Source organism: Trichosurus vulpecula, chromosome 2, assembly GCF_011100635.1.
Source record: "Trichosurus vulpecula isolate mTriVul1 chromosome 2, mTriVul1.pri, whole genome shotgun sequence".
Classification (NCBI taxonomy): Eukaryota; Metazoa; Chordata; class Mammalia; order Diprotodontia; family Phalangeridae; genus Trichosurus; species Trichosurus vulpecula.
The window spans coordinates 308,412,620-308,423,957 of NC_050574.1; the positions used below are offsets into that span (position 1 = coordinate 308,412,620).

The 11,338-nt window shown below is 35.9% G+C and overlaps 1 protein-coding gene across 1 annotated transcript in view; it reads left to right on the forward strand.

Annotated features, from left to right (window-relative positions):
* The window catches only part of LOC118837074 (contactin-associated protein-like 5), a 213,989-nt gene extending 203,306 nt beyond the window's left edge, over positions 1–10,683 (forward strand). The window contains exons 11-12 of the mRNA XM_036744078.1: positions 3,330–3,401; positions 10,445–10,683. Coding sequence (XP_036599973.1) covers positions 3,330–3,401; positions 10,445–10,641 — 269 coding nt within the window. The 3' untranslated portion in view covers positions 10,642–10,683. The remainder of the gene's footprint in view (positions 1–3,329; positions 3,402–10,444) is intronic.
* Positions 10,684–11,338: the final 655 nt, after the last annotated feature.

An 11,338-nucleotide genomic window follows, 5' to 3' on the forward strand; every position in this document is an offset into this window, starting at 1 on the left:
TTAAGCTAAAGTAATTTAGTGATAGATTGATTTCTTAATTTATTTATTTGTTCATTCATTGATGTATATAAGTCCATTCATTTATTTTTCTATTTATTCATTTGTTTGTTTATTTGGGGGTTGGAGAGTGATAGTGGTTATCACGTAGTGCCATGATATAGAAGAAACAGTGCAAAAGGTGTCAGACGACATCAATTCTGATTCCTTTTCTCTCCTTCAGCCAAAAAGTCACTATGTGCCCTTAGGTATATTACTTAACCTTTCTGAGACTCATAAGACTCATTTTTAAAGTGAGGCTAGTTAGATATTATCTTCCTGAAAAGAGATAAATGTTGACTAGTTCCAGATGATTTCTTGAGTTCTTATCCATCTCTAAGATCAGATTCTCTGATCTTATATTTTTTCCATTAGATTTCTTCTCAGTGAATAGAAAGACATAATAACAATCAAGAGATCTTAGACCAAATGTTGTTGTTGTTTGTTTGTTTGTTTGTTTGTTTTTTGATGGGTTTATAAAGTTGAAATTGAGTAATCAAAAGAACTAAGGAGGGCCAGGCAAGCAGAATGAGCTCAAATAATTTGACAGTAATTTGCCTATTTAAAAAGGTCTGTATTAACTAATGTAAAGTGGTTCAAATATTAAATGAATGATACTTATGTGTACCACAAACCCTTCATCACATAGTTAACATACACGGGCATAACTAAAACCTTCTCTCTTTTATACTTCATCACCTTTCATCTTCTGCTACCTACTCCGCTACTTATGTCATTGGAATACAGAGAGAAGAGGATCTGAAGAAGGGATGGCGAATGTGGCAACAAGCCACTCCTCTGCAATCCATCAATTTTGGAATATAGATTAAGAATATATTAGAGTTTGTAGGGAGCTGAAAATTTATATATAAAATTACATCCCTGGCCTCAAAGTTAATAATGGAAAGTAATTATATAGGAAATGTGATAAAAAACCATGCATAATTAATTGTTAGACTTTAAAGCCTATGAATTCTGAGAAAGGAAGAATGACTAAGCATCTGAATCTTCAGGAAAGTCTCAGGAGATGGGTAGGATTTGGAGAGACAATAAACGAATGAGGAGGTGGTCCAACTCTTACGGTTTAAAGAACGGGAAAAGTCATTGGAGGATATGGGAAGACAGACATACTGTCATACATTTGGTTGAGCTGCAGATGACTCAATCATTATGGATTTTCATTTGAAGTTATATAAGAAAAGTTACCAAATTATCCGTACCTTTTGACCTAACGATCTACCTACTGGGATAAAGTCAAAGACACAAACGAAGTCGTGATATGTACCTGAATCTCCATTGTAACCCTCTTAAAACACATGCCAACTGACTTATGATTGGTTCCAAATAGTTATATAAGTGTAATGGGATATGACTGTGCAATAATAAGAAATTCAGAGCAAGGTAGGAAGACTTATATGAACTAATACAAATCCAAAGATGAGGATATATTCAGTAATGGTAATTATAACAATTGAATGGACATTAAACATCTTTTAGTAGAAATAAAGTGAAGGCTCTGGAGAAGGCTCAGTCAAACATACTTCCTCCCTCATAGCATAGAAATGGGGAACAACTAGCACAGAATGGACTATACAATATTAGAAAACATGTCTTGTATCAGATATTTTTTCCTAGGTATTTTTCAGTCTCTAGAAAGGAAGTTTCAATAGGGGTGGATGGAAGTGACATGCGAAATAACAATGTTACAAAGACAAACAACATCCATAAAATGTATTTTAAAGAAGAATGCCAGGTCAAGCTAACCTTAGTCTCTTGTTTGAGAGAAATTAGAAATGTACTTCAAGGAGGTTTTATAATTTACCTAGATTTCAGCAACACATTTAACAAAATCTATCTTCTACTTCCTGTCAACCGAATTAAAATATAGATTTAACAGTAGAATGGTTAGATAGAGAGAAAATTGATTGAATGGCTAGATCCACTTAGGAAGAGGCCTCTTTTGTAGTACCTCATGTATTTCTGCTTGGTACTGTTCTGTCTGATACATTTTATTAATGACTTAGAAGTATAAATGATGTACATAACCAAATTTGCATATCATATAAACTTAGGAAAGATAGTTAACACACTGACATGGTCAGGATCCAATAGTATTTTGATAGGGTAGAGTTTTGGGCTGAATGTATATTTTTAAAATTTAGTGTGGGAAAATATTGCCTTGTATCTCATAGATTTTAAAAACCATTTTCATAACCACAAGATAGGAAAGATATGATTAGATAGCAGTTTAACTGAAATAATGACATTTAAAATAGTGTGAACGTAGGTGCAGCAGTAAGAAAAAATATCATGTCCAAGACTAGACAGATGATTATCTGGCTCTACACTAGTTAGTCTACACCGAGAACATTGTATTTAAAGCTATGTATTACATTTTAGGAATTCTTTAATACGCTGAAAATATGCAGCTTTTTTTTCCAGAGACGCAGAGCTCGAAGAGAGTAGAGTTTCATATTCGCAGCATATGGAAAATAGTTGAAGGAATGGGAGTTGTTTAGCCTGAAGAAGATAAAATTTAAGGCAAACAAGTTTTTTTTTTTTTTCATATATTAGAAGGACTGGCATAAGCTATTTGTTTTTCCTCACACTATAAGGCAAAACTATAGCAATGGAATGAACTTATAGAGAGAGAAATGTAAAGGGAAAGATTAATTTAGGAGATATTTGATGTTATTAAAAAAGTTCCTAAAATTTAGAGCTATTGAAAGGTGGAATGGGGTGACTTAGATATTTAATAGGTTCACTTTTTCTAGTGTTGTCCCTGCAAAAGTGGGAATGATCATTTATCAGATAAATTCTAGAGTTGATTAATTTTCAAGTATTATGCCTACGTGATCTCTGATAGCCTATCCAAGTTTGAAATTTTGTGATGCTGACATTAATTCATGTTACACAAATTCTGCATTTGGTGTTTCAAGCCTCACTATGTGGGAACTCACAACAGGATAGGGGTTTAGATGTAGCCTTCAGTGTCCCAATGTTCTATTTCTTTTTGTCAGGCATTAAACGATTGTTTAAACCCCCATCTTCACTTTTTGCTGCTAAAATTGAGTAAATAGTATCATGAAGAGAGACTGTACTAATTAATGTGATGTGTATGTAAACAGACAGTAGTTTCAAGCTTACTTGTTTGTCCTGTCCCTTTGCTGAGCCAGATAATACATTAGAGAATAACGGAACCAAATGCGCATGCAAATCATTTCCAGAGTTTGGAGACGCTTCAGGTATTCAAAATGAGGAGTATAATTTTTTTTGTATTTGATGTATTGCAGATCCTTTTGGAAAGACAGATGAACGGGAACCCCTCACCAATGCAGTTAGGAGTGATTCGGCTGTCATTGGAGGTAATCCATTTCTCATCACTGAAAGCAATAAACAAGTAAATCAGGCAGATACCAAGGGGCATGTACTCCTGAAAGTTAGGAAGAAGTTGCACCTAATGTTCTCCTTTTGAATATACCAGCCTTTCCACATGCAGAGTTTATATTGTACCTACAGATGCCTATGTACACTGTGAAGAATGATCAAAGGAAACCATCTCCCATAGTATTAACAGATCTACCAAATTTCCCCCATGCCTCATCCATCAGGCAGATGGGCACAGAGACAACAGCTGGAGTGTTTACATCTAGATAGGCATCCTGTAACCTGTTCTCATCTAGTTGTCAATTTTCCTAAAGCAAAAAATCCAAAAAAACAAAAAAAAAAGCAAACCCATAAAGCTGCACACAGGGAAGGAGCCATGTTGGAGCAGACAGATGGGTGAAACTACATTTCTCTCGGGTTTTTTCAACCAAGTGCTTTTGGTTAAATCTAATGAGCGGGATGAAGCCCACAGGACTTCAATTTCAAGCCTAGCAGAACATATGGCTGTAGAACTAAAAATGTACATCTGCTCTATCCAAACATTTGTATTTATCTGTTGCTTTTTCCATTATTTTTTTCTGTTCTCTTTCATTTTCACTTTCTCTGTTTTTCTTCCTCCTTTTTTCTCTCCTCTTTCTTGTTCTTTCCTCTACAATTATGCCTATCACCTTCTCTTCTCTCTCTTCTCTTTATTCTATTTTATTTCATTTGTTCCCTGGAGTGCCTTGATTTTTTTCATGTAAATCTTATAACAAAAAGGACCTCATTATTTTCTTTCATGTAAGATTTCTTTTGGAAATTAAGTTCTTTTACATAAGAAATCATAACCCTGAAAATGGACCCCCGCCTTTGGCTAGATTAGAATAACCAATCCATGCCAGATGGGTTTCTCCTGTTCTTAAAAGTCTTTCAGAGGGTGATCCACATCTCTTTCAAGAGAAATTTTTCATTTTAACTCCTCGGTGAATGATTTGTTTGATTTCTTTTTCCTGCCCACTGGTGAAAGTTCATGCCCAAGTGGTACAGGGAGAAAAAATACCCTATCTTTGAAGTTAGTGTAAGATTCTCTGCTTGACTTGTACTGAATATTAAGCCTAGGCCTGGAAGCTCACCAGCAACTTGTGTTTGATGTCACTCTCCCTTAACCACATCATCTTTCTCTACTAGATTTATTGGAAGAATCTGTCCCTCTGATTTATCAAATGCAGAGAGCCAAGTCCTAGAAAAGACCAATTTTAGTTGTTTAAGGTCCTGATTTTTACATGCTACTCTATGAGACTATTCATGCAATAGGTGTTTGATTCTCTAAATGATTCTTTATTAAATAAAATAAAATATTAATGGATCTGAACATAAAAGCTTTTCAGCTGAGGCACAATCAAGAGATCATATTCCAAAAATAATTTTGTTGTTGTCATGGAGTTTTTCTTCTCAGACATATAAAACTTACTGAGTTAAATAGATATGGATAAAAATTATAGAAGTTATGGCAAGTTCACAAATTACAAAACATGCTATACCAACCATGTAGTTTACCCTCTACATACATCTAATTCCTGGGGATAGTGGGTTCAACCATTTTAATATGAAGTTGGTCAGGTACACAGGTACATGGGTATTTTGTTCCTCATGGCTCTTTGCTTTGGGAATCTTTTCTTTCCCTCATGGAATCACCACCAAGTTTGTTTTTGCATATAGTGTCACTGATGGACTCATCACTCTCTTACTCTGCTGGGCAAACTTCTTAAAAGATCAACCATCTTGGCAGTTGAATTAATTGATGATTGGGCTGAGTCAAGAAGGTTGTTCCTCAGGTTAAACTCCTTGACAAACTCAGCTATAGATGCTACCAGTTCTGGTGGTCTCTACTACTGACTCTGTTTGCTGAGGGGAGCTCTCATAGCTCTTCCAATATTTTGAAACTAACAAGGATGTTACCTTCTTCATTACATTTCTAAATATCTATCTTTATTTAACTTAAAAAACGAATACATAGAAATGAAACAGGTTAGATGCATTTTTAAATACATAGCATCTGGGTGAGATGAGAGGAGTAGCTTGCAGTATGCCCTTCTCTTGCCATCCTGTTCCCCTCCCCCTCCCCAGAAGCTCACAAAATTCTTTTCATTTGAAAACCACCAGGGAAAAAAGTGAGAAACAGTTTTCACATTTTTTTTTTAAATTGAACATCAGCTCTTTTACCTTGGTCAATTTCATTTCCATAGCACCAGCCCCTTAATCACTTATTACTAGAAGCAGAATAATCAGGCCTGTATTTTATTGGATTGAAATCAGACCGAGAACATAGTGAATACTCCATCTATCTAACTCTCAAGGAAGGCAAAACTGTGCATGTTTAAAGTCTTGATCTCATTGACCAGTCTCCCTATTAAACATCAAATAATATATATGTTTAAAAGCATAACATCATCTAGAATAGAAGAACCCTATATGCAACCTTCCACTCTCTTTGTGAGTATTCCTGGCCATAACATCTTCTATGATAAGGAATATATTGGGTGCTGTTCTAACGTTTCCATCTAGCTTCCCAGAATATTTCTTTCCTATGGAGTATTTCACCTAAAAGTGTTTTAAGAGTTTGTATCTTGTCATTTCAAGCTATATACTCACTTTTTATTACAAACCACCATCAGTGAAACATTTTGAGTTAGGAATCTGACAAAGGGTTCTGGTAGGTCCCACTCTTCACTCTACTGTTAGTACTGTCTCCCTAAAGGAGAGAAGTAAGGCATTTAACTCTCAACTAGTAAAGGAAGAACATTCAAAACAGCACATACATATGCAAGGCAGGAGTTTAATCAAATACCTCATTCAGTCACATACACATTTGCTTGACATGATACCCGTGAAATCTGATCCATCAGTTCTTCACTAAATACCTCTTCTTATTGTGATGGTGAAGCAGCCCTGAAACAGTGAGCCTTCAGGAAATTTACCTTCATATTTTCCTTCAAACCAGCTCTTTCCCATTATTTCTTCCATTTACCCGGACATAAAAATTCTTTAGGTCCTCCGTCATCTCCATGCATTCAGTTCAACCTCAGGACTATCACAATATGTCAGGTCTTTATTCCTTGTGTGGGTTGCCTTATTTTTAGTCTCCTAACTAACCTCTGCCACTTTCCTCTTTACTTTCAAGGTATTTCACATTCTACTACAGGGGTCATCTTACTAAAGTACAGTTCTGAACATGCTAAGCTATTGCTCAAAAATGTAAGGCACTATATAAATGTGAATTGTCATCATTAAAATTATCTAATTTTATGTTAATATATTTTTCTTAACACTTTAATTTATTTATTTTAACATTCTTTTCTTTTTAAACTTTGAGTTCCAAATTCTCTCCCTCTTTCTCTTACCATTGCCTACCCCTTTGGAAGGTAAGCAAAATGATTTCAATTATACATGTGAAATCATTCAAAACATATTTCAATATTAATCATATTTCAAAAAAAAGCAAGAAAAATTAGGTGAGAACATTATACTTCAATTTGCACATCACAGTTTTCACTCCAGTTCTCTCTCTTGAGGTTAGATAGCATTTTTTTTTATCATGAGTCCTTTGGAATTGTGTTGAATAACTATATTGATCAGGGTAACCAAGTCTTTTACAGCTGATCATCATTACAATGTTGCTGTTACTGTGCACAATGATCTCCCAGTTCTTCTCATGTCATTTTGCATCAGTTCATATAGATCTTGCTGTGCTTTTCTGAAGCCAGCCCTCACATCATTTGTTATAGCACAACAGTAGTCCATCATGATCATTATGCCACAACTCGTTCAGCCGTTCCCCAATTGATGAGAATCCACTTGATTGCCAGTTCTTTGCTGTCACAAAAAAGCTGCTCTAAATATTTTTATACATATACATACTTTTTATTTGATCTCTTTGGGATACAAATCGAGTAGTAATGTTGCTGGATCAGAGAGTATATACAGTTCTATAGCCCTTTGTCTGTAGTTCCAAATTGTTCTCCAAAGTAGTTGTACCTATTTAGTACTCCACTAGTATTGCTTTACTGTACCTATTTCTCCTTCATCCCCTTGAGTATTTGTCATTTCTTATAGTTGCCAGGTGGTATCTCACAGTTGTTTTAATTTGCATTTCTGTAATCAATAGATATTTACAGCATTTTTCATATGACTATAGATAGCTTTGATTTCTTCTTCTGAAAACTTCATGTTCATATCCTTTGACCATTTATTAATTGGGGAATGGCTATTGTTTTTATAAATTTGGCTCAGTCCTATGTTCAGTACGTATTTGAGAAATGAGGCCTTTATCAGAGAAACATATTTTTTATATTACTTCATTGTCTCTGGGACTTTTTAGCATAATATTGTTTCCCTATTTATCTCAAGGAGGTCTATTTTTGCTTTTGCTTTCTCTGAGATCATTATTGCTATTCCTGCTTTTTTTTTTAAAACTTAAGCTAAAGCATGTTAGATTTTGCTCCAACCCTTTGTCTTAACCCTGTGTGTCTTTTTGTTTCAAGTGTGTCCCTTATAAACAGTGTATTGGTGGATTCTGATTTCTAATCCATTTTGTTGTCTGGTTTTATTTTATGGATCAGCTCATCTCATTCACATTCACAGTTATGATTGCTAACAGTTCATTACCGTACATCTTATTTTCTTCTATTTACCTTTCTCTCACTCTTTTTATCCTGTCCCTCCTCAAAAGTCTATTTTGCTTCTAAGCACTGCCTCCATTAATCTGCTATCTCTTTTATTATTCCTCCACCCCTTAGTCTTATCCCCTTCCTTTCCTATTTCTCTATTGGATAATTTTTTTATACCTAAGTAATATATATATATATATATATATATATATATATATATATATATATATATATATATATTTCTTCTCTCTTTGAATCAATTCCAATGAGAATGAGGTTCAAGTGTTGCCTGCCACCACCACCCCCGTTTTCCCCTCCATTGCTCTTTCTTGCTTGCCTCTTTTATGAGAAATAGATCTCCTTTCTACCTCTACCTTCCCTGTTCATTCAGCGCATCCCTCTTTCTTACCCTTTCATTTTATCATTTTATTTTTGGAGATCATTCTAACATAATACCAGACTTATACCAAGCTTATACCTAGCTGCCCCTATTTTATTGTTTCTTGATGAATTATAGAGTCGGTAACTTTCACCTGTCCAATTTGAATTTTGAAGGAATTATTTTTTTCACTGAGATGTTGTACCACTTTGTCCATGCAACCAATTCTGCTTCTTAAGGAGTTTTCATCAGTGGATTGTTTTGTTCCTCTTTCACCATTTAACCAACTCTGGCTTTGTTTATTTGCTTTTGTTTTCGTTTGTTTTGGCAATTGAGGCTAAATGATTTGCCCCAGTTCTCCTAGCTAGTAAATGTCTGAGATGGATGTGAATTCAGGTCCTCCTGATTCTGAGACAGTATTCTATCCTCTGCAGCACCTAGTTTCCCTATAACTCTGTTTTTAAGGTCTTATTTTCTTCAGTGTTTTTTGTGCCTCATTTACCACACTGTTGAATGACTTTTTTTGTATCACTCTCATTTCATTTCCTAATTTTTCCTCCATGACTCACCTCTTTCTTTAACTCTTTCAGGAATTCTTGTTGGATTTGAGTCCAACTAGCATTATTCTTTGAGGCTTTTTGTAGCTGTTTTCACTTCACTGTGTTAGTCTTTGATGGTCAAATTCTTTTTGTTGTTGTTGTTGTTGTTTTTCAGCCTATTTTTTGGCTTTTTAGTTTATCTTAAAATTGAATTCTGCTCACCTGGGGTTAGGCAAAAACTGTCCAAGGTTCAGACTTTTTCATACTTCTTTTTTCAGAGCTAGTTCTAGGGGTCTGCAAGTTTTTGGTGCTTCCAAGGTTGTGTGATCATAGGAGACATGTAGTTACTGCTTTCTTGGTCTGCCATCTGGTATTTCCTATGGAAGGGACTCTGTTCCTCTGCAGTGGCAATTGCTCGTGGTTTTTCTTGCTTTGGAACTGTGACCAAGGACCTGCTCCCTTGTGACTGACCACCAGCATGGCTCTCAGCCTTGGAAATGAGACCCAGAACTGAGTATGGGCAATGGGTTTGCCAGAAGAGCCAACTGTACCAGTCCCTGCAATGGGTCCACTGTAATCTTTTTCTGACTAGTCATCTGATCCCCTTATCGTCTCTAGTCTGAGAGCTCCTAAAGCTGCTGCTGTAGCAACTGAGTTCCAGACAAGCCTCAATCCCTATGCCACAGATTTCTGCCAACATCAAGGTTTCTTAGGCCAAAAACGTGTCTCACTGTGACCTTTTCTTGGATCGGGTGCTCCAAAATTTGATTTGAGGTATCATTTTAAGGTTGTTTAGATGGGACTTTTGGGAGAATTCAGCTAGTTGGAGGCCCCTAATCTGCCATTTTGTAATCTAACAATGCCTTCTTAATGCCTACTAAATTATGTTAGACTATCAGAGCCTGCTATTCAAGACTTTCTCTACTCTAGCCCCAACATATTTTTTTCCTAGACTTTCACCTACCACTCCCCTGAAAATAAAAGTAAACTGGCCTACTATTGATTCTCTAAATACTCTTTTCTATTTCCTACCTCCTTCCCTTTATTTGACGTTAATTTCTTCATTCCCCATTCCCACATCTAATAGCTGATATCCCATGTACACTGTAGAGTCTAAATCAAAAGTTCTCTTCTTCATGAAACTTTTCTTGATCCCTTAACTGGATTTTTATTGGATGAGGAGGCAAGAGGGAGGTTAGATATCATTGAATCATATATTTAGAGCTAGATGTATCCGCAGAAGGCCTTTAATGAAACATTTACTTTTAGACAAGTAAACTAAGGCCCAGTGAGGTTAAATGATTTGCCCAAAGTCACAAAGGTATGAAGTAACAAAGCTTTCACTGGAACCCAGGTCCTCTGACTGCAAATTCTTTTTCTGCCCCATGACCCTTCAAACTCTCTGCTTGATGAATAAGGTGTGATTTTTAATGTGTTTCTCTCCTGATTCTTTCTAGGTGTAATAGCAGTGGTGATATTCATCATCTTCTGCATCATTGGTATCATGACTCGATTCCTTTACCAACATAAACACTCACATCGAACTAACCAGATGAAGGAGAAAGAATACCCAGAAAATTTGGACAATTCCTTTAGAAATGACATTGACTTGCAGAACACAGTAAGCGAGTGTAAACGGGAGTATTTCATCTGATGGACTAAATGGTCCCCACAAATTATTTTTTCCCCTTTCTTTCTGTTTTCTCCTTCCTCCTGATTTATTTTACTTTTTTCTTTTGAGAAGACCCTACCCTCCCCCTTACCACAACCTGAAGAGACTCCCAACAACTATTACACCACCTCCTCTGCACAAGCCTGTCCTGGTGACAACGACCACTCAAGAGACCTGCTATACTACTTTAGATCGAATAAGAGCCACATATGTGCATGGTTGCCTATTGAGGTTTTTCTATTTCCACAGTTTCTGAAGTACTTTCTTATGTTCCACATCTACTTAGTCTCACAGATCTGCATCTGCACTATGTGGTTAGTGATATAGAAGTTCATTTAGAAACCTCTTCTTGACCCCCATGCTTCTGTTTGTGGAGTAGAGACAAGAGAGAAATCCTGGATTCCTGATTTATTTCTGTGGCACCTTAAAAGGTCCAAGAGAGATTTTTGTTTGTTGTTGTTGTTAACTTACCATAAGCAGCTCCTTCCCCAATCCCCTCCCCTTTTTACTGTAACTTTTAGGCTCTGAAAATTTGCAAATATAGGATTACTGATAGTAGCAACAGGTACAAAGAAATTAATGTGCACCTCACTCAACACCCTCTTGTGGTGTTGATCATTTAGAACAGCATACAATAGTATAAATCTAGGTGAAGCATGGGAAAAAATAGTAGCTTGAA